We start from the raw sequence: 24178 nt of genomic DNA, 5'->3' as shown, positions 1-24178 counted from the left end.
TTTTTACACTCTTAAGAACCATTTTATGCGAACTAGTCAATTGTAGTCACTGGCCGTTCTTTATTTTTCGAAAATTTTAGACTGGATTGTTCTTAATACGTTATTAAATTATAATGGTGTAAGAAGTGCGATTACTAGCTTTTTCGCTCTAGGGAGGTGTTTAGGCCTCGTTTACCAACAAAATGAATGAGACATCCTTTATTTGCCGACAAGTTTGAACATTCGCCGAAGAGCACCCTTAGATGGCAAAAGGTTTGAAAAAGAGGTATTTGATAAAGCTTCTGTTTTAATCCACTCATTTCATAAAATCAAGCAAATTTACTCTAAAACCAATTTATTAATATTCTATACAGTAGATTGTACAATAAAGTCGTCACGATTTATCAAGAGAGGCCTGTCTTTGAGGGCTGTCTTTGAGGAATTTTTGTGTTTTACTATTTACAAATATAAATATAGACGATAAGATTTCAATTCAGCTACATTTTCTGGTTTCAAAACGCATTTGTTCGTATGATTTGATCAGATACAATAACTGATTTTACAATCCAGTATAGCAAATCTGCAATTTCCCTATTTCAAGTGCAAAAATGTCGAATAAGGGTTAATCTATAACTTAATCTTTAATATTTTTCTTTTTAACGAATATTTACTACCTCGTGGAACCAAAGAACTTACAATTGTCCAACATTTGATAGTAAATTATAGAATAGTTTTGAGTTAAACTCAATTGTATTGCTTTTGGGCACTGTTTTGCCCAAAAACGACCATTCTATTCCAGAAACGATTATTTTTGCAACTTGCATCAAATTGTGTTCTGTGAAGCTATCGTGTTTTAATGGCTTGGTTTCTTCGATGTGAAGTTACACTCACACGCAGTATAATGTTCGGTTGAACCCCCTTCCTACAAACAAAAATAGTTTCTGTGAATTATCATTTAGAAATCTCGAATCTAGAATTTCTTATTAGTCAAGTTAATCGAAAACAGTAGCATGTCTTCAACTGATCAGCTACTTGAAATATACTTTTAGTCGATCTTGCGTATGTGACAAAACCAAGGACCAAATCTTGCTTCGTTATTAGGGATTGGCGACTTGCGTGATGATAAATGTTAATATTTCTTTCTTGTGAGAAGAATGTGAGTTCCATCTTTTTTCTGAATAGTTTATTTTTTCTTCCCAGTAATGATGCAAAAAATAAATAAAATGTTACAAATTTGATTGTTGGAATTTTTTTGGATATTCAAAGCAGACTTGATTGAATGAGGATTTTGTAGCAATAAAACTTACCTATTCCAGTTATTATGTCTTGGGCCTTTAATTGAGAGAAAACAAATACGTCAGTTTATTGAAAGAAAATTTAAGTCATTCTAGAAAATTGAGAAATTAAGTCTTTCCATTGATATCATTTTCGTCTTTTCGGGAGGCTAAATGATGCATTAAGTTCCCTTTTCACCTTTTGGTTTGTTTACTTCTTATTTGTGGATCTGATAGTCAAATGAATGGAGTAGGCCTCTTATGTTATAGGTAACGAGTCAAATGCAAAATGACAGAAATATGCAAGCTGGTCAATGAATAAGTCATGTTATGTTATCATCCCTATGTACACATACAATGCCTGCCAAAAGTCTTGGAACACTGACACTTGGAACACTCTCCAAGGTCAAAATCAATCACCTCCCTCTCCCCTACAGAACAATGTTGGTTTACTATCAAACGGGTTAGGATTTTAGGAAGCACTTTCTTTTGCGCTTCTTTTATGATATTTCTCTAAATTATCAACATTGTTTTAGGGGGAAGGGGGCGGAAGTAGTAATTTTTTTGATAAAAGGAATTCTATCTTTTATCACAGTCTCTTCAAAATCTTAAAATTGCCAGTTTCTTCTCTGTCGTGATTTAGAAACGAATTTCCAGACGCTGTGGAGGACAACAGCAGTCAATCCTAGAACCCGAAAATAAACGTTTTGTGCCTCGGAAGTAAACTTTTTGTCTGGAACACGGATGGAACTCAGTAAAAACAGCATCTGGAACTCGGAAATGATACCATATTTGTAAGAGAGCTGTACAATGGCCCGTAGTTGATTGGCTATCTATTGTTTCTTTTCTATTGTGGAACTGCAAAATATGAATTCGAAATGGCGACTGCAGATGTCTTATACTCACGACCATCACAGCATTCTAGCAGATTATTAAGCGTTTGAGATAAAACCAGGAGATATCGTTAATTTTCCAGGAGTGTTAACTACCTTTGCTTTAAATTGCAGTCTTTGGCACCGGCACGGAAAACCTATGCTCAGACGGAACACCATATTTTGATTATCTGAAAGTCCCTAGCCTTGGCCTGGAACTCAGTCAGGTTTTTTGCTTGATCCGCTCCTGAAATGCAGCGTAAATAGCCGGGTGTTCCAAGTACTTTTGGCAGGCATTGTAGGTATAGGATGGCATTTCTCCTCAAAATAGTTGTGAAATATTGGCCACGGCAGTTCCGCTTGTATTATTTTCGAAAGGATTGACTAATCAAACAAATATCAAACAAGCAAGTACTTTTTCGATAGAAGTTTCAGGGAGCATGTGAAATAATATTTTAGTATTAATATCATTATTAACAAGAAAAACAGTATGTTATGGCATTTAAGAATAATATGTGATTTTGAAATGAAAAATAGCATTATATGATTACCATTTCTGGGTCCGTTGCCCTGAACACATGACAGACAAATTTGCTTGCAAAGGAGCAGGTTGTGTCCCTAGAAATTTAGAACAACCCGCTGTCAGAAGTTGTCAGAAAAAAGCATATTTTAAGTCGACCTAACACTAAGAATATTGACCATCTTTAGGAAGACTTAATATGATAAGAATATTGATTATATAAAAGATGACTGATCTTTTTAGCAATAATGATTATGTCAAAGACGACTCTAAGCACTAGACATCGTAGATATAAGTACCGATAATCCTCAAATAAACCCTCAGGTTGCTTGTTCGTAATTTTTTGAATGGGTACTAATTCCATCTGTGTTAAACGAAGATTTCAAGATTTTGCAATCGCTAAATAAGTAACTCGTTTTCATCGGTTTTCACTCTTTCTCTCGCTGTTTAATATGTACTTTTTCATGGACTATAAACAATTTACATTTATTGCGTTACGAATATTTTATAAAATAATTTATCTAAGAGATGAGTTGCGTATGATTCAGCACTCACCCAGTTATAAACCCAAAGTAACTTTTATCTTCTCCTAAACCACAAGATGATGTTTCTGTATACGAATATTTGCCGATGCTCTGTTAAAGAAAAATGACTAGAGGTCAGATCATAGTTCTGTGATCAGCTTCGATATAAAGACTTGTCACACTCTGACTTGTCAAAAGCTTCGATATAAAGAGTTGTATCAAACAGTAAGAGTTTAAAACAGTTCGGGAGTTTAGGACAGTAACACAGGAGGTTGTGAATTGCATTTGTAACTCAAAGCAATCTGCAAATGAAGAAAACCATTCAATAAACATTCCTAAGATTAAAGAAGTGTTCTTAGCAACTTTAAACGTAACCAAAAGAAGAAAGAGGAAAGCTGACACATGGCCTACTACCTTCAGTGACATGTAGGCATGTAGACATGTAAGCATGCAAAATTTCTTACTTCCCCGCTTTTCCTTTTTGCCATTAATATATCTCTTTCCAATAAAGTTATTGTAGCTTCCTGCGAAAAAAATTGGAATAGCATTTGTATTTATTTAAAACTTTGTCATTTTTCTACAAAATCAAGACTCTATCTTACAGCGGCCATGTGGCTATATATTTTGTGTCCAGCGAATCTTTTGTAGCCTCTGACAAAGCCATTTGCCTTTAAAAGCCAGCCACTAAAGTGACGGTAAAAGCGAGTGCTCTGTTGAATGATGAAGTAGGCTTTCTTCAATGTATCAAATTTTGGTTTACCTGCGATGTGCTTTCTACGCCATTTATTTCTTCCAAAGCTTTTTTAATGCCATTTTGTACGATCTTTGAACTCCCATTCTGAAAGATGAGTTTAGATGTATAATTTCTTGGAATGTCAATTATCCGAAAAATAGCGAGAGTGTTTCGTAATAGAATTTTTAAGAGACATGTACATACCTTTCCAACATCCACAGATGAGATATAAACAACGTCAAACTTCGATCGAGACCTGAAAAATGATTTAAATAAATTCTTGATAAGAAATAGTCCAAAAGAAACTTTCCAGTTATGAATGCAGCTTTCCGGAAAATGTTTGGAAAAATTTTAATATTATATTTGAGAATCCTTGTTTTCTATGGACAAACATTGTTCAATGGACAAAATATTACACAAATATTTAAAAAAACCAAACGATTGTAAAAGTCAGATAAACAAATTTATTTAATTTTCCTTTTTCATCCACGGTGAAAACCAACCTCGATTCCAAAATATCTTTCTCTGTTTCGCCTTTTGCAATTGGTAGATCAATTTTGCTAAGGTCTGTGAGTTTAAACCGTCTTTGCAGCGGAGAGAACCATCGACCATCAGAAAATGTACCCTGTATATCAAAATTTACTATGCTTGAGTTTACCCGTTATCGTCTCATCTTTACCCGTGTAAGTTTATCATCAAAAAGGAATTTTGTATGTAAATGAGCATCAAACTCGATTGAGCATTCGATTGTGAGACACTCATTTCAAGAATCAGAAACTAAAATCCATCAGATTTTAATTACAACCCAACTGTATACTCTAAAATTTGACATTCTTCGGCTGCCAATTTCTTGTAGCTTATGATTTCAAACTTAGGATTTGGAATCGAACGTTTTGACTGAGTTGCATTTCCCAACACCAAAACATGAACGAGACTGATCAATCTTTGATCAAATCTTCAGTTTCAACTTGAGGGCAAACTATCATATAGTATTAGCATTATCATCTTCGTATAAACGTAACCTTTATTCAGCAGGCTAGAGCCCAATTTATGAATCACATTTCTCAGGAAATCCGGCAATTTGATGCTCATTTAGATACAAAATTGCAAGTAGATAGCAATTGAATTCATAACAAAGTTTTACTTACAGAAGATGCAAAGAGTCTGACATGGCGACGCTGAACCGTTCACCCGTAAGGGCTTTAGAGGTTTCAGTAAGACGTTCTAAGAACTTGTTCATGAATCTGAGTCAACAAAATTCAAGCAAAGCAAATCCTTCGTCCATTTGCTCAAATAACTGTTATCAACAGGTGCTTTGGACAGGGGGTGACAGGCCTTGCATATTTTCTGTACAGTCAGGGGTCTCGTAGCAAATAACATGTTCCTTTTCAATGACCTGCCACGTGTTAACACCCGTTTTATATCAAATTAAAAAAGAATAAGTGGGAGAAGATTTTACTGATTTTGCAATTTTTGTGGAAGCATTAATTGATCTATAGGACAATAAAACACCGCGTCATGGTGATGGTAACTGTTGCGCGTTTGTTCTTCAAAGATGTGATTGCGGATAGTAACCTAAATGGCAAATTTATAGATGGCTAAATTAAAAGAAGATTCATCTTCACCCCCTATTGAAATAAAGAGCATTCGCTTTCTGCAAAGAACTCGTGTTTGCTGTATTCTCGTCGAGCAGTTCAAAGAAAAATATGAAAGTGAAGCAGGTGTCTATATTGTGAACAGCTATTAAAAGCAGACGACGAAGTAGCACAGGGAACAATGACCTCACGTGATACACCTCTGCTTGGCTTTGGCCATAGATAACAATAAGAGATTCAAATTCTGAAACTTCTTATAACATTACAAATTGAAAGCTGAAGTATTCAATTAAAAGCATTGATAAGAAAATTAGCACGAACAAAATTAAGCATTGATAGATGAACGAGATCATTAATCTCCTGCACAAGAATAAATTCACTTCGGATAAAAGCATAAAAAATCATAATGAATTTGACCGCTTCATTTTCCTTCGGATAAGAAAAGCTTGATTAAACATTTTGTTTTAGGATTGTTGAAAGTGCTTAATCTAGAGTTCAATTATTGTTATATGTTTAAACACTTAGATTATCCAATTGAAATGGTGGACGGTTTTCTCAAATATACTTTTTGTCTTAAAGTGGTAAAGATTTGTAACCATGGTCATGAAGTTATATTTTGCACAGCAGGATCAATTTCTAATTGATTAAGGAAAAATACAAAGATTAAGCTTAGTAATAATTTCTTTCATAGCATAAGTACCATAAGCACGTACGTAAGGGCATCATTTTTTTAAAGACGACTAGCCAAAATATTTAATAAGTTTTGAAATTCTGATGCAAATATTCAGCCCCCTTTTAAAACATACCCAAATATCTGATGAAGTTATTGGGATTTCACCAATGATATCCAGGTTTTTCAGAACTGCCTCGAGAGTATTGAAGAATCGTGGGATGTGAGGGTACGGATTAAGAAACTCATTTACTGGCACCCCTCAGCTACCTACTGAGAGTCGGATTTCACAATATTATCGGTGATTTTTTCACCAAGAGGCGTACCTTGATTATTACTGCACAAATAGGTTGGCCTTTGTTGGCTTTCAGAATCGCAGACATCTGGCAAGCCAGTCTTTCGGTGATAAATATCCCGCAAAACTCGTCAAAACAATCACCTGGAGCTAGGCCACTCTGTTGAAAGATACAATAGAGAAAAGCTTATGATTCATTTATTATCTAAAGTGGAAATAAAACAAGACTTTTGCTACATTAAAAGCCTGCATAAAGAAACTCAAGATTAAGAATCACCTGGCATTATTTGCCAGTTTACCCCCGTCAATATTAGAATAACGATAATATAGTCAGCAAATAAATTTAGTACCAGAATGAAGATATAATAATTTGATTGTTAAAAACACGACGTTTCGAGCATGTACTCGTTATCAAGTGGCTAGAAAAGAAACGAGCCGAGCAAAGAGAAGGCGAGGTTCAATAAATAGAAAAGAATTCGAGATGCGACGCAACCGAATTAAAACAGAATAGGGGCATGGGAGGAGGAAAGTAAGAAAAGAGTAAGAAATAGATATAAAAAGAAATTATTGAAGGAAATTAAAATGTTTATTAAGACAATAAGGATAAAGAGTTTTTAGGCTAAAAATTGAACGTTTCTCCAAATTCTTCCGTTTGATGGACTATTAGAACCTTATATAAGAAAATAGGAGCCATTTTAGCCTGTTACAGAAAACTACAGGTTCTTTCTTTCTGGTTTTAATGTATTGCACGTAATAGGATCCTGTTATTACACAAGCATCCATGGATATTAAAGAAACTCTTTCAGGTAGGCTTCTTTTACATAACCGAATGTTTCCTACGCATCACCCATGCAACACCCCTGATTTCGATTAGCAGAAAAACAATTACCTCATTTGCTACACTTCCAGGCTGAACAGCAGCAACAACACACTTCGACTGAATAGAACTATAGGATGCAAACATCAATAATTTTAACATTGCATCAGTAGTACATTATAAGCACACCATTTAGATATGTCTTCTGCATTAATAATGAATTTAACAATAGTATATGCTTTTTCTGTTAATGGTATGGTGCGTTTATTGGATTTCAAATACAGAAGTCAAAACATCCCTGGTACAGTTCGTAATTGCTATTGGCATTCAAATTCAATCAGTTAATTATATTTGCACTGAAAAGTCAATTGCAATGAAAAGTCAAGTTAGTAGACCGTTTTTAATAAGATCGGAATTTAGTAATCAAACAATATTGCTGTATTTTCCAAAAAATATTAAATGAATTTTTCAGGACATACAAGACAGTTACACCCAGTTTCTCACTGGGAACCAAATCGAGCTTCATTGTTTTCTAAAAAAGGAAAGACATAAAAAAATTAAATTAGTGTAAAGTTGTTTTGTAAAGCAAGTTAAAAGTACAACTGTACTTTATTAAGTACGGTTTAAAATTAAGAAAATTTGCATATTTCAAATTCTTTAAGCAATGAAAATATATTTCTTTTTTTATCTATATATTGGCATGCTAACTTACAGGTATAATCCAATCTTCGTGGAGAAAACTGCAAACCTGAATTTGAGAAAAATAGTTATAAATACTACTTATATTACATGCAAAGAGAAAATACTTAATGTTAGAATATTGGTGTCGCTGAGATTTTACGAGATGAATATTTTAGAATTAGAACAGTTAGCGTATTTAGTTCATTGAAATTGTAGAGAAAACAATAAATATTTCCAATCTGGTGCAAATTTCCAATCTGGTCCAATCTGACCTTTTTGCAGAGGGTATGCGGTAAAAAATATTTAAGACTAAGAAGTCTGCAATGTGCATCTCTTTGAATGAAATAGCCTGCTATCTCTACGTTGTAGATTATTTCTTTTCAATGCAATACTGAAAATAATTGAATACGCATGTCTAAGTTCTCGGGTGTTGAATGGAGTTTTTTAGATACACGTTAATTTTTTAAAACTAACTAATGTTTTAAAATGTAGTTGTAGTACAGATGTCAAGCTTACGGTAACTCGCAGAGAGAATTTTATGTGACTCAGTGTCTTGATAATTCCAATTATGCATTCTGAAAATATAATCAATAGCAAAAATGTAACCAGAGCATACAGTAAGGCTACAAAAATAGCAAAAGTTAATGAGATTTAGTGAGAAAGAGATTTCATGGAAGATATTCTGAAATTAATTAAGACGTCCTATTGTTATTCAAAAACATCTAACCAATACAAATGATATGGTCAATACCTTCCCCCTTTAATAATAAACAAAGTCGAACAGTAAATGAATCATTCACTTTCATTTAACTTTTAAAATCCTTCTCAACGCAAAATCTTAGAACTGTTCCAAAACTAAATACTGGTAATATATCTAAGAACCTTCTCTTTTGAGCAAAAAGCTAATATATTCAAACCTGTGTGATTTTTGTCCAAAAATGCTGCTTCATCGTTGTACCAGTACTAAAAAGAAAGCAACAGGGTCAAAATTCATCAAAAATATTTGCAAAATAAAGTTATCATCAATTGATTGAAATTTTTGTATCAATTCTTGTGTGGAAATCAAATTCATAAAAATGACTTGAAAAACACATGATTTTTAATTGGATGATTCCAAAAATGAACTTTCTCAAATTCGTAATGTATTTTCACAAAGCTGTGGATTTAGATGTGTTCTGCCAACTTCGGAATAATGACAGATGACGTATCTTTTAAAATGATGTTCCAGAAGGCTACAGCCTCTTTCTTTAGGACGTAGCTTTTCAAATATTATCGATATATAGACATGTTGTCGCACCATAAAAATATTCTTATCATTAAACTGGCTTCAACTAAATGCTGGACATTCTCCTGTCGCCATTAAAATAACTTTTTCTCTTCCAACAGAAAACTTAACTGTAACATTTTGTCCTTGGTCAAGAACTTTTCTGAAAAGTTCCTAAAGAGGTCTTGATAAATTTACCCGTATATACTTGGGATTTTGAAGCAAATATTCTATCGTTGCTGCAAGACAATCTTTTACAAGGGCGATTCGGATGAATAAACGCCCACGGCCAGTGCTGGTGTGGACCTGAAAGATTAAAAAGAACATCCATGAATACAGAAGGATCGAAGAGAGGAAGGAAAGGAGAGAGGGAGGGAGAGAGGGAGGGAAGGAGAGTGGGCGAGGGAAGGAGAGAGGGGGAGGGAAGGGGTATAGAGGAGGCTTCTAAAGATAATTTACAATAATCTGAATTAAACGAATTTCACCTATTCATCGTTGCATTCCTCCCTGTACAGCAGGCAGATCATTTTATTATAGTCTTGAATGCAAAATTATAAAAAAAGGGGAAAAAACCTGTAAGTTTCATTGAAAATTTTACAATTCAGACGAATTTTGTCAAAATTCAGACGGCGTTAAAACATTTTTCTAAATTTTTGGCCAAAATTCAGACGTCGTTAAAATATGAATGTTGCAATATTAGAAGTTTCATTTCATTGTCACAATATCTTAAATAACAATCATTAACTTTGGTAAACTTACGACTTATGCCAACTGGCAAAAGTAGGGGTTTTGTTACTGTGGGTGCCCCTTTGCCTCACTGATCTTCTCTTCTCTCCACCCATCCACCCCCCCCCCCCCCCCATGATTTTGTTTTTTCTTTATTGAAGCTTTAAGCGACAATGTATTTCTTTATTTTCAAGCTTCTTGTAAAAAATACAGCTAAACAGCGCATGTGAACATTTCCTCACCTTGTCAGATTGCTGGATAATGGAAATGATATTTCGTATCGGTGATGGCAGTCTGCAAAAAATACGTTTTCTGTGATAGAGTTTGTTGGTAAAGATAGTTCCTAATCAAATTCTTACAAATGAAATCACATGGCTCATGAATTGATAGAAGGCTCAATCTTTTTTTAACTTAGATGAAGGAAACTTTCTCATATACTTGAACTTAGCCAATTAAAATCAATGCCAAGAGCATGAAAAGATATATGATGCCATACCCTTTTTCTATCTTTGTTGACGTCAAAAATCCTTCCAAGAAATTCCAATAGTCGCAATCTTTTAAGCCGATGATTGCCAACCCACCTGTTTTTTAAAATACATGATTAAAATCACTGCTTCATGACCCAGTCTTGTTTTTAAAACAGTGAATGTTTGCTTTCGTTACATCTACTCTCAGTAAGTCAAAAATCTACTCTCAGTACAGCAACATTTTCGAATCTAAGTCTAAGTTTTATTATTGCTTAATTTTGCATGTTTCCTCGCTTGGATTTTATCTTTTTGTATCTACTCATGAATAATTCAAATATGATTTAATTCATCAGTCTTATCACAAAGATATTTGATTGCGTTATATTTCATATAGCATCCGGTGTTGAAGAGTAAGTCCACTTTCCAGTCTTGCAATCTTAGGCAAAAGCTTTGCTTTAGACCCTGTTTACACGAGAGAAAATGGAACGGTTCCAAATGGAACCGTTCCAAAACTAGTACGGATAGGCCTTGCGTTTACACGGGAACTGTTGGAACCGTTCCAGTTTGGATCTGCTATCCGTGCTCTTTTGGCTCCGCTACAGAAACGGTTCCATTTGGAACCGTTCCGTTTGGCTCCCGTGTAAACGGGCAGAACCGCATGGAACCGAGCCAAAAGAGAACGGATAGGAATCGAGGCTACTATGCTATGAGATAGAGGCTAGTTGGAAATGATTTCTTTGTTTGCTTTATTGCTGCGCGCCAAAAAAGAAGAGAAAAAAGTTGATTTGTTTACGATCTATTTCATACATACTTCACGATGAACCGATTAAAGAATACTGTAGCATCAATTTTCTCAATTTTATTGTCAGTTTTGGTAGCTAAAGTTGAAATTATCAGTACTTTGCGTCTCCTTCATAACTTACGACAGCGAAGAATCATAACTTCATAACTTGGAGCGAATGGTTTCCCAGTCCTGTCCAGCTGCATATTTGGCTGTTTTGTAGTCCAAGACAATTTTCAACAATAGTGCAGTTTCTTCTTCTGTCCAAACGAAAAGTTTCTTGGTAATGTTTGTTGCTGCCATGTTGATAAAAATTGTCGTAATCGAGTCGAATGATGCGATTTACAAGTTTTGGCGCCAATCGAACAGAAGGAATTACTGCGCATGCTCTCCCTCCTCTGAAGCAATTTCTGGAACGGTTCCAGGATGCCCGTGTAAACGCAAGCAGAAAAAATTTGGAACCGTTCCAAACGGCACGGTTCCAAATGGAACCGTTCCATTTTCTCTCGTGTAAACAGGGTCTTAGACTGTCCAGGGTTGACTGAAATTGACTTTGGTGTTCAAAAAATCAATATTTATGTATCATCAAATCTAAGATGCTATGAAATTTCTCTTTTCCCAATCAAGGATTCTCTCACTCGGTTATCACTTTGTCTTTGTGGAGATTCAGGCAGTTGACACTCTGTAAAAGTATTAATAATTTATCTTATTATACGATAAACTTTTTATTGTCTTCTTCTATATGCCTGTAATGGAAAAACTGCGAAGCGTTTTTTTGCTCTTCCTTGCTGATATGGATGCCTGAATTTGTAAAACGGAAAAGAAGTCGTTTGTGAAAAGTTACAAAACTTCTCCAATCTATTTTAACAACATAAATCGAATCGAACAGTGGAGAGCTATGCCGTAAGAGGTGTGGGGAGGACAAAGACTCTACCTCTTCTTCTTTTATGACCTCTTCTTTTTTTATGACCCTACACGGTGCCACTCTGCTCTTCCACTTTTCGAATCGACTACTTTTTAGGCTTTGATATCTAGATTAGTTTCAAACTAGGTTGTCATTAAGCCCATGCAAGCGAGTGATGTTTCTTCTCCAAATTATTTTGAAAAGAAGAGAATTACCTTAGCTACCTTCTTAATTAAATTTATAAAATTTTTTCTAGTGAAGTATTTTACTTTTAAAGGAACAAATCCAAAAAAATAAAGCAAAATTAGCCCTTAAATGATCGTCTCTAGAAATTCGTTCAGTTTCTTGGAAAATATTTTTGATAGAAAAGTCGTTTTGGTGTCATTAAACCAAAAGGAATTCAAATTTTGTCAAAACATCGGGGAATTTCGTTCTATTATTGTTGATATGCAAAATATTATGTAAGATCCCTGTAGAATGTTGATGTATTTTCGAAAAAAAACTTTCTACATAATGGCCTACGGTTATCCCCTGTTGAGAACACTAAATAATAAATAAACGAGAAAATATCTGTGGAGAACTGTCAATGTTGATGAAAATCCACTGCTGCTGAGTAGGATTTAATAAAAGCCGTGTTTTGATCATCTGGTGAAATCTGGTTTATCAAGAGGAATAAGTCTTTAGTAATTCTGCCTCATGATTTATTCAAGAACTTTTTATTGAGCAAGGTACGTAGCTGTCTTTGGAAATTCGATGTTTGAAATTACTTTGGCTAAACAATGCATCAATTGAGTTGATTTGCAGGTTAAACCAAACTACATTTTATGCTATGTAAAATTCCTTTACTTGACTGATCAAACAAATTCAGTCTGGAAATTTTGGTCTCGTTGCCTTCAAATTCAAGGGGTCGCATGAGATGGCATAGATAGATGATGCTGATAAATGTCTGACAGAAATGTTTACATAAGAAATAAAGAAACAAGTTTCTTTGTTCCATATGAAGTCGATAAAACTTAGACTATCACTTACGTTTGAGGCCCCTTCGAAGAATCATTTCGGTAATCTCACAGAATGGGGCTATCAGTGAATTTTCGTCTGGCATCGGGTTACGCCCATCTTTCTTTATACAACTTGCAGCAACTGTAAAAGAATAACAACTAGAATTGAGCAGTGTTCAGTGGGTGGTAATATTTTCCTGTGCCATATGTAGTACATGAACGAGGTGCAACTTCAATGGCATGCAACAAGATACTTTAATAAAAGAAGAGAATTCCTTTGCTATTTAGATCATGCGTGTCGTAACTTATCTATAGCTTTGAAAGATTTTTGAACAAAGTATATATGCTTTCAAATCTCAGAGTTTCATGGGTAAGAGCTGACTTTGATTTGACTTAATAGTTGTAGACTGAGAAAAAAACTAAAAGGAAAACTTTTTAGGAAGCGGTTCATTAATGTTACGAGGGCATTGCATTTGTTTCACGAGGATCCAATGCTGTAAGAGTTTCGTTGTTATTTTGTTTATCATCGTAGATCATTATGTTCTGGTCAGGGTGTTCGACTTTCTGTTACAGGTTTTGATTAAATAGAAGACCAGAAAGCGAAGATTTAAGCAATCTTTAGGTGTCTTTAGATAGGAAATCAAGTTGATTGTCATGAAAGACTCTTTTCTTAATTATATTACTTTGTAATATTTTTCGAGAGTCAATTATGCATAGTATATCATTTTGTCATATGATCGGAACCCCTCTCAATCTAGAGCTAGTGCTTGAAGCTTCAAGAATATACAAAGCAGTTTGCTAAGTAATAACAGCCTTTGTAACATAAACCATGGAGGCGTTTATTAATTTTGCAAATTAATCCTTCCTTTGTGTACGCCTATATATTGGCACCTGTTCAGTACTAACTGATTAATCTCTGTGTCGGTGAAGTCTATTCTTGAAATGTTCAACTTAGGAAAGGATATGTTTATCTTAAAGGGACAGCAGATGTTATTGTATGGAAGTTGAAGCTGCCTTCGTACTTCTTCGCAGCATTATATGTTTTGATAATCAATCTTAGTTTATTGCAATGCGTTGAAGTAATATGTATGAGCAAGAACCGAAGCAGGTACAGAGATTAAGTAGCAAATGAGTTATTTTAAACGCCTTCTAAGGAAACTGTAAGAGAGCAAGAGCTTTGTAGAAGAAGATGTAGAATTTACAATCTTTTAAGTTATCTTTCTATTAAACAAGAGAGAGATGAGTTATAGAGGCTTCAGTTGACGTTTGAAAATGAGGTGAACTTGAGCGAAGTCTTAAAAACATGGAAAAAATATAGAAATAATTTGGGACCCCTTTTCTTCGGAGGCTCATAGCTATCGAACTAAGGTGCCCTAAACTGCGCTAAGCCACCTGTGTAACTAGATGTTCATGATTACGGAGAGGGACGTTAATGAGAACACAGACAAGTGGGTGTAGCTGCTGTTAAGGAGATAGTCATTATACCAAATTATTTGTAGAGGGGTCATGAGCCTCAATAGTTACGGATCAGACCCTTCAAATTGTAATTTATCAATTGTGTTAAATTTAGTAAAGAAAATCTTAACTGTCTCTGCAAACAGTCTTGTGTGAATTGTGTTATAATTAGCTTAAAATGCAATTAATTTATTCAAATATTCTAGGTAGACCATTCGATTAATTTTAACAAAATGAAATAAGAGGGCTCTCTTAAAGATAAGCGTTTTCTGCATTTATCTTGATCTTCTGATTTTAGAAAGGTTATTTTATTCAGGGTGATGAACGGCGGCAGATTTTTCTTTTAGGGTATCAAAAATCAAAACTATCGTTGGTCAATGAAATCAGCTAGGTGCATGACAACAAATTTTAAACACAAATTTGCAATTTTAGATTAAGATAGTTTAACGCTTCCCTTCACTGCCATTTTATGTTTCTGCCATACTCAAAACTTGAAATAGCAGTTTATTTGAGAAATGTCTTATACAGAAGTTATTGTTAAGAAGCTTTGACAGCATATATCGTCACACATTCCATGCAGCAGCGGCAAAGTAAAGCGTCTCGCAAATGTTACAGAGAATATTACATAAATGAATCTTTATTCTGTTTACATAGGGACAACTAGTGTTAACTACGATTGACGTGCCTTGCTCTCCACCCATGCCTCCTAGAACTTTTGAGTTTATATATTTGTTAATCGGACAGGTTTGAAGATAAAGCCACGATCTATTCTTTCCCAATTGGATCTGTTCGACATTTTATGCTTCATATCCTAGAGATGATCGTCTAAAAAAATTTAACACAGACTAGTTCGGTTGTTAGAAAAAGTGAAAACCTGGGATTTTGTGAAATGCGATATTTGATAAACCCGTTATCGTTGAATCTACTCATTTCAAGATACCAAACTGACACGATTCAAATGACCGAATGCAGTAATTCTTTGGTAAACAGACTCTTACAATCAGAATCTGACAATAGACTGTTACAAAAACAAGTTGAAATCTTCCTGTAATCTTATCTGAAACGTTCGAGTGACTGAAAAATCGACTGAAAAATCTTAAACAAAACAAGGCTTTAGTTCCGGTGGTTTGACTCCGTTTGACTTTAGTAAGCAATCACCGGTGTTCATTGAACACGCACAGTGAAAACGTCTCGCCGGCCAATTCATTTACACGCTGTTCATCATTTCAGTTTAGTCTTAACTTGATTTAATGCGTTAATGTTTATTAAATGTCCCCTCCGACCTCATAAACAACGTGTCTTTTATAAATGTACAACAAGTTTTTTAACTATTTTAAAGAAGTTTCAAGGTTATATGGAATCCCCCAAGTCTTTGAAAAGCTGCGATTTTTTCAATAATCTTTTTAAAAACAAAACATACTATAATTTTTGGAGACTAACGCAGTTATTTAGTTTTTCTTAGTGAAAGAGATACCAGGATCAATTTAGTTTTAGGAGGTTTCTAGGAGAACAACAACAAGCTTGGATTCTGAACAAAATTTCTGCAACTAAAAGAAAAACAACATTATCTCAGGTATAGTGTTGAAACTTGAGGAATATCTTTAGTAGGCTTCGATACAGTAATTGAATACTTTGTAAAGAAGTAAAAACAGAGTAATCTTAAGAGCATACAATTTACTCATTTTTTGAAAGTCTTACCCGCAAGCCGTTCCAATAACATTTCGTTCTCTATATCCATTATGCTTATATAAAATGCTGTTATCCCTGCTCAAATTGTCGCCCGAATTACATCGAATAGCTTCAGTGCACACGGGCAAGCCATGAGTGGGCTTGTCGCTTCTGACTCGATGTACTCTGTCTCCATGTGATTTCCAAAGAACATAAATTATGCAGAAGTTTTAGCAGCATTTTAAATTACCATACGGTTTCCTCTCTTTGTAAGTTAAGATTTTGATTAACCATCTCGAATAGAATGCCGTAAACTTGAACCTGCTCTGTTGATCGCCCGAAGTAAGAATAGAACTTGTAACCGCACCGGGCCTAGCTCGTGTTTCTAAGGAAACAGTCCCATTCCTTCACAGTAGAGATTTCGATTATCAATCACAGAAAAATGACAAAAGCTCTAAACAAGAAATTAGTTTACAATTCATTGCTACAATCGCGTTTACTATGGTTAGGCAAAAGGCTGACGAGCCATGAAGGGAGGCCGTCTGATGCCCCGATTCACAAACAATTTCAAGGTTTGGTGGAGATGGGGCATGCTCTTTCTAACCAGTTTACACTAGATAAAGCTAATTCCTTTGTTAACCTTTTGATGCATTAACCAGTGTGCATATGAACTGGAGGCAAAGGGGGTACGTGCCCCCACTTTTCTGCTTAGTTAAAGCATGCCTTTAATATAGATAAGAAGTGTCCTTCTTGAGATTAAACACGTGTCAGGTCATTTTTTTTAATATTCTCATAAAATTTACAACGACAATCAATTACAATACAAAAGCCTAGGGAGCATGGAAATGCATAACAACCCTAAGACTTACACTTAACATAGAGACACAAATATTACATAATAAGCTACAAATAAGTGATTGGAGTGGTGTCGCCCATCGTTCCAATAGCGTTGCAGATATGACAAATAAATGTCAGGTCATTGCTTCAATTTCATTTAATTGGCTCTTTATATAATCCTGAAGCTGACTTGCTAAACTATAAACTCATTTTTTTGCATCTTTTATTCTTGGATGTTGAATCATTCTATCGATAGCACTTTTTTGATGCTGTTGATGTATGCCTCTTAGCAATAAGTAGAAGATTTGATGTTATACCACATACATATATTTTTAGAAATATGGAAAAAGCCTTTATGGGTGCTGAAAATGGACGAGAGTTTGGAATTAGTGAGGCAAGTGAGGAATGGATACAAAACAGTCGTGGATTTTCTAGTCGACACCACAATGGAAACTTCTTCTAGATTAGTAAAATGCCTTGCTCCTGAGACAAAACGCCTTGCTCCTGTAAATTTGTGCGTAAGTTGTGCGTAAAACAAAAAATCAACAGCGATGTATCTAAGAAGTTGTTAAAGTTCTTATAATTAACCTTTTGGCTCCATTATCTTTGCCCCAGCTCAGCGGAGAATAAAACATTACTTGTGAAGTAGTATGACGGAACGGAGATTCAACAACAGCTTTTTGCTCATCAACAAAGAGCTGATAAGATATTGAAAAGGTTACAAACGATTTTATACAGCACAACGATAGTTACAAGCAACATTTTGGTAAATTCTAAGCAAGAAAGATTTTTAACAAGATCTTATCTAATGTTGTCTCCTAGTTAACAATGAGACTACTCAATTCAAAATGAGCATTCATTAACTACAAGAAATTGCGTCGTGACAAAATTTAGGACAAATATTTTGATAAAATTGTCTTCGAATATATATTGACAAATATTTGAAAGATATAGCATGTCAATTAGGTTTCCCTCTAATGTACATCTTTATCGTTGTAAAATGTTGTATTTTGGTCACGTATTGTATATTTGCATGTATTTTTGCACTTCCTCCATAAAGCAATTTGAAAATATTAACCTTTCTGAACATCTTTTCAAATGTATGATGCATGTTCAAGTCGCATCTATATACGCTGCATGGCAATCCAAGAAAAGGTTATAAAATGAAGATCAAAGAAAATATCTCAGGCAGCAGAAGTTCTTTTCATATGTTGTTATATGTTATTTCTTTGAGTTTTACAGGGAAACCCCATAGAGTGAGTACTTAGGCTCTAGAAGCTGACTCAAATTTAGTTAAGTATAAGGGCCCCAGAACACTACATACGACGACTGCCAGGTTTTAGAATTTGTATCAACCTACAACTACACAAACCAATACCGAGAATTTTATGGAGGTCACTATCCAATACAATGGATGAATTGTATTTTTCTGTATTTATTTTTCTACTTTAAACACCCCAATGACGATTTCGAGGGAAGCATCAGAGCCTCGATTTCGTGTTTTGGCCTACAACTGGAAGAGAGGAACTAACATTCAAGTTTTGAGATCAAGGTAATAGCATTTATTTTGTCTGGGCCTGGTTGGGAGAACATTATACACTAAACTTAATTCCATCGCGGGGGCCCCTTAGTTATGATATACAACACCCTAATCTCAGGAAAAACATTTTGGGCTTTTGGTGCATCAGCCCTTGTCTTGCCTGAGCAATGACGCAATTTTATGGTCGGTGTTTGATTCCAGGGAAAAAACTGCCTCAGTTTTTTACCCCGATAATCAGACTGATACACCTGTCACGCAATCGAATGACTGTGTGAGAAGAAGTGAGACAGGAGAAGGCAGAAGGAAGTATATGACGGGATATAAGCAGGAGGAGAAGTGAGTACAAGGGGACAGGGATGGGAGGGGAAAACGCGTGCAAACAACGCGTGAGTCTTGCTGCAAAATATGACATGACCCTTAGCTGCATCACTGTACTTAAAGAAATATGCCAGGAAAAGACCACCTAGAAAATACCACAAGGTGATTAGCAAATAGCTTAGGTAACATGATATCCACAGCCTACTAAGGATATACGTGTGGGACCACCCGATTCTAGAAAAGGAGAATCTGCGCACTTTCCCCGCGGGTATTAACTCGAATTAAACGATTAATTCCCATTAATACCTTATGTATTCCAGGGCAACGCTTGCATAAAATTTTAAGGCCAAAATCTAGAGAACGATAAGAAGAAAGCCTTTGTTGTTAGATTTAGATTAGTTGTATGTATATATATATATGTAAAGCTAGAAAAAATATCGAATTAAAATAAGGTTACAAACAAACAAAAGGATTTTCCGAATGAACTGCTTACATTCAACAAAAAGAATCTCAAAATTGCTTCTTTGAGTCCATCCACTATTTTAACTTAGATTTATATATTTTAGTGTTCAGCCATCACTTGTTTGTTAGTATTGCAAAAATGAACCTTTGTTGTATTCGTTGAAATCTTGAATTTTCAAGTTCCACACATCACCTCTAGGAACAATTTTCAATCAATGATTACGAAATATCTTTATTTTTAATTGCTTACTTGCCACAACCAAGGCTTAATTGTTTTTTATGTTTCTTCAAAAGATGGATTTCTAATGGTTGCTTAATCCCTGGTCAAACGCTTTCAAAATTTTTGAAGGATGGCACTCAACATTTTTAGGCTCTGCTTAGTGACATGGCAAAGCGGTTCTTTTTCATAATGACATTTATGAAATATCTTTGATAATCACATAGATATACCCTGAATTATAACACTAAATAGTTCAAACATTGTGGAGTGAGTCTGAGAGGATTGAAAAAGAATGTTGTTATGAAAAACCATTTGGGCAGAAAAGTGTCGCAAATTCTTTTTGCATGAGGCTTGCACAGGCTAGGCTGCGTCTCTGGGAAAGACCTTGAGGTGTGGTCACATAGAGAGGAAGGACCAGGACAGGTGCAAGTAACTTTTTGGCTTATCATTTGGTTACCTAAGCTTGTTGTTTTTATGATTTTCTAATTTTCCTTCTAGGTCATCATAAAGTTATGAAAATGCTTTTGTCACTCAGTTCCCTGATTCTTGTTATTTCATTGGCCATAGCCTTTGGCTACAGATTTTTAAAGTTGAAAAAGCACAGTCTTGAAAAAGTTAAAAGCTTTCTTTACAACAAAGACAGCCAAGGAAATGAGGCTCCAATTGTGATTGGTCACAGGGGTGGACAATATGAAGCACCCGAGAATACTCTAATTGCAATTAAAACTGCCAAAAGAAATGGATCCACAGCTGTAGAGCTTGATTTGGCCTTTACAGATGATGGGTATGGTATTATTATACATGATGAGACAGTGGACAGAACCACAAATGGGACTGGGGAAGTAAGCAACTTTAGGTTTCATGAAATAAGAAAACTGAATGCTGCAAGCAAACTAAGAACACTAAGGTATGCTGAAGGCAAGACAGAAGTAGCAGGCTTTGAGCAAATTCCAACGCTAAAGGAAGTTGTCGAGCTTTGTAAAGATATTGAAATGAAGATAATCCTGGATGTTAAATCAGATGCAATGGCTGTAAGTATTAATATGAAATTATGTGTCATAAAAAGGTTATACTTTTTATGTGAGTTTTGGTGCAGCAGTGACATATTGACTATTAAATACTATAGCAAACTGCTGTTTCCACTAAATTGCTGTGCAATGTTAGAAAGTTATTAAAACCAATATATGTTACAGCACTATGTCCGAAGAATTTTGATAACCAATGATAATATACAAGAGAATTTTGATAACATACTCTTAGTTAGACTATGTAGTAGACTTTTGTTACATTTTCCAATTGACTACACAGATCTAGTGTATCATATGAATTATATGTGATATTTTTTTAGACTGCAAATGCCATTTTGAAGCTCTCTCAAGAAATTCAAGACCTTGATAAATTCATGATTGTTACTTCATTTTATCCACAAGTTTTATACTCAGTAAGTCCCCTTCATTTTTATTGCTCATTCATTGTAAAACTTTTTGCTGATCAATAAAACTGAGAGTAGAGATGGCATGACTTGCTAGATTTGTTCTGGTCAGCCAGTTTTTTGCAATACTTATGATACTCAAGAGTTCAGATGAACATATTAGTTTTTCTTCATATTCAAAATTCTTCTTTATAGATTCTTTTTATTAAAAACATTCTAAATATCACTGTTTGAATTTTGATCAAAAAACACAATATCATAAATCTATCATATATTTTGTGGCCAAAATCAATCATAATTTGGTCCAGTGCAGAGCCGTAATTTCATACATTTGTGATGTTATGGATGATAAAATGTTTCTTATCCAAGGCTAACTTCATGTTTCCATTGTCGTTCATTAACTTATTCTTTTTAGGTTAAATGGAAGTGCCCTTCATTTCTTACTGGACTCATTTGGCGATATGATTACTGCAATTTGAAGATAAATGGAGAACCCCGTTTCTCTGGTATCCAACACTACCTCATGCATGTTGTTGATATTCTTGGAGAATTTCTAGTTCACTCATGGCTGCCAGATTTCCTTGGTCTTGATGCAGTCTCCATGAACAAAGATCATTTATCAAGGTGAGTTTTTAAAAAACCATTTTTCCAGTGAATTAATGAAATTATTTATCATTGCTAGTTTTTAATCAGAAACAATCCTCAACAATCTAAGATGAAAAACATTGCTTGGATGTTCAATCTTTTCATTTGTAATGGTCCTCAGCACAGCATTAGAATAACTCAACATTTCTCTGTGCAACTATCAGTGGAATGGGGCTTGGAGGAGTGTGGAATTCGTCGAAAGAAAATCACTTGTTAAAAAATTACAAAGCTTTTGCAATTTTGTTGGATAAATTAGAGAAATTTTCTTTTTAGCCCCTCAAATTCACCCTTATTTTTCCCCTGGCAACGCTCAATGTGGCTGCTTACAGCAATGTTGATTTCACTTGACCATTTTTTGTGTTTTGCTCTGGTAAGCATTAGTCAGCAGGTCAGTAATATTTCGTCTCAATGAAAATGTTGAGAAAGTTGATAGGAATTTATTTGACAGGCGCTTCTAGTGCATGCTCAGTTGTCTAGACACGCATCTTCAGTAAGGAAATTCAGGCTGCTATCTATATTTCTGCTTTTAAGGTATTGTCATCAAATTTCAAGTCTTTCCTCCGTTTTTCAATCTTACTCATCGCTGAAATAAACAACACCAAATCCATTTTTGTCTTATCTGATAACACTTCATTTTTCTGAAAACATGAAGCTTTAAGTTTGGATCTTAATGTGAGTGCAAGAAAGCAAGTAATGTATTGCTTTCACTGAAATAGTCCTAAAAGAAATTGTTTCAATGTAAAATGTTCTGAGTGTCTTTTTGAGTTTGTTTGACAAGCCTTTGCTCAGCAACCCTGATCATCACACAGCAATTCTGAAGGTTGCTCAGTCAAATAGTGTGTTTGTTTGAGCGTAACTTTGTTGGTTTTTAATGACACAAAAATAAATAAAGTGGTGCTGCCTTTAATTACCTTTGCTTCTTAAATGGTAGGATGTTCCATCCATCATTTTTCACTTTTATTAAATCAATTTTGTACTTTTATTATATTCTCAGAGCAAACGTATTGTTATCGAAAGCATTTTTAGCTTAACATTTCTATCCAAATTTATTTGTTCATTTTTGTATGATTTGTTTTTTCAATATTTTCTGGTTCCTTTCAGAAACGTAAACACCGCTAAACACTTAAACTTTTTTCTAGGAGATATATCAACAAATGGAGAGCGAAAAATGTAGAACTAATGGCTTGGACAGTAAACAACCCACTTGAAAAGGATTTCTTTCTGAGAAACCTTAAAATACCAATCATCACGGACTCTCTTTTGAATTTTGAAGAATGTCCTGAACAAGAAATTTAAATGAATATATCTCCAAATAGCGGAGTGATAAATATAACAACGTTTAGGAAGTAAATTAATATACAGCTCAATGATAACAGCAAACTAGATTCAAGTAGAGCAGTGATCAACTAGTTTAGACTCGTAACCTGGTCTTCAATGAATTTGAAGATGAAAATGCTGTTAATTCTAGGAAGACCATACTATTATTACTTTTATTTATATGTTAAAATGCTGCTGTTAGATACAAATTGTAAAAATTGTGCTAAAGAACGAGAACTTGATTGCAGATGAATCATCAAGCTATTGTTCAATCAACTGAGGTATATTATTTGTGCAATTTATTGACTTTACGTGGACACTTCACGTGTACACTTTACGTGGACACTTCACGTGCTGCGATGTGAGAACAGCCTTTGTCAGCCTTCGGCAGCTCCATCAACCCTTATGTCATTCTTTCTTTCTCATTCCTAACTGATCTACATTTTTTATTCATTCGAAACTCGTTCATTTATTGACGATTTTTCCTCGCAAGCTTAGTTGTAAAAGAAGGTACCCATATTGAGCCTTGTGTCTTAGATCGTGTATTCTGTTCTATGTTATTATATATCAACTACGGAGTCAAAATTTTGTCAATGAGCCATTGAAAAGGAAAAGGAAGTTTTAGATTTTTGTCGTTTAGCTAAGCCTTTCATTGAGGAAAAACAACACTCAAAAATTATTTGTGGCCCAACTGTATCCATGTGGGCAGACGCTTGGTCCCTGCAGTGCTACTTTCTTTCTGCCAATAATTGATTATTCTTAGTTCATTAGAATCTTCGACTAGATGATTTCGCTGCATAATAAGCATTTGAGTCTCTTCAATTAGAGATTGAGGCTCATTAGCGACTTTTAGGCTGATTAACAAGGTATTTGAACGTATTATGTCTGTATCATACGTATTGTTTTTATGATGATATATGAAGTCTTTTAAAGTACATTTACACGATCAATTTCATATCATATTTGCTTCCTATTTCTAACTTGAGAATTCCTGATGTTCATCTTTGATCGTGTAAACGTGCTTTAATTCGCATACTGTTTAAAATTCTAGTACTGAAATCCTATCAAACTTTTTTACTTGACCTCAAAAACCATTTCTTTCGTCGTGTTTTTCGATGGCCAGTTTTTTTCATGTTTTAACTAATTTGACCTCTAAAATACCTACTTTTTGCTCGTAATTTTAC

The 24178-nt window shown here is 34.6% G+C and overlaps 2 protein-coding genes across 3 annotated transcripts; one reads left to right on the top strand and one right to left on the bottom strand.

Moving 5' to 3' along the window:
- Positions 1 to 285: 285 nt before the first annotated feature.
- LOC135692087 (uncharacterized) lies at positions 286 to 16780 on the bottom strand. 2 transcript variants are annotated; one of them, XM_065210118.2, is made up of 19 exons: positions 16254 to 16774; positions 13132 to 13242; positions 10447 to 10531; positions 10193 to 10244; positions 9423 to 9530; positions 8878 to 8923; positions 8477 to 8535; positions 7992 to 8027; positions 7759 to 7811; positions 7352 to 7409; positions 6494 to 6622; positions 4406 to 4527; positions 4107 to 4158; positions 3930 to 4007; positions 3634 to 3693; positions 3201 to 3280; positions 2677 to 2743; positions 1287 to 1311; positions 286 to 901 (listed from the first exon to the last, which is right to left on the bottom strand). In XM_065210118.2, exons 1-19 carry the CDS (start codon positions 16291 to 16293, stop codon positions 867 to 869), a joined length of 1296 nt encoding a protein of 431 aa, XP_065066190.2. In that variant the 5' UTR covers positions 16294 to 16774; the 3' UTR covers positions 286 to 866. The 2 variants fall into 2 exon arrangements, with proteins under 2 accessions (XP_065066190.2, XP_065066191.2); XM_065210119.2 differs by lacking the exon at positions 13132 to 13242 and having other exon boundaries at positions 16254 to 16780.
- Positions 16781 to 18320: 1540 nt separating this feature from the next.
- LOC135691858 (glycerophosphodiester phosphodiesterase 1) lies at positions 18321 to 23929 on the top strand. Its single transcript, XM_065209846.2, has 5 exons — positions 18321 to 18612; positions 20099 to 20631; positions 20949 to 21041; positions 21448 to 21656; positions 22817 to 23929. Exons 2-5 carry the CDS (start codon positions 20113 to 20115, stop codon positions 22971 to 22973), a joined length of 978 nt encoding a protein of 325 aa, XP_065065918.2. The 5' UTR covers positions 18321 to 18612; positions 20099 to 20112; the 3' UTR covers positions 22974 to 23929.
- Positions 23930 to 24178: the final 249 nt, after the last annotated feature.

This window comes from Rhopilema esculentum, chromosome 13, assembly GCF_057945365.1.
Source record: "Rhopilema esculentum isolate cy_ngs chromosome 13, ASM5794536v1, whole genome shotgun sequence".
Lineage (NCBI taxonomy): Eukaryota > Metazoa > Cnidaria > Scyphozoa > Rhizostomeae > Rhizostomatidae > Rhopilema > Rhopilema esculentum.
The sequence above is the reverse complement of the archived record's forward strand: the minus strand, read 5'-3'. Positions and strand labels throughout refer to the sequence as shown.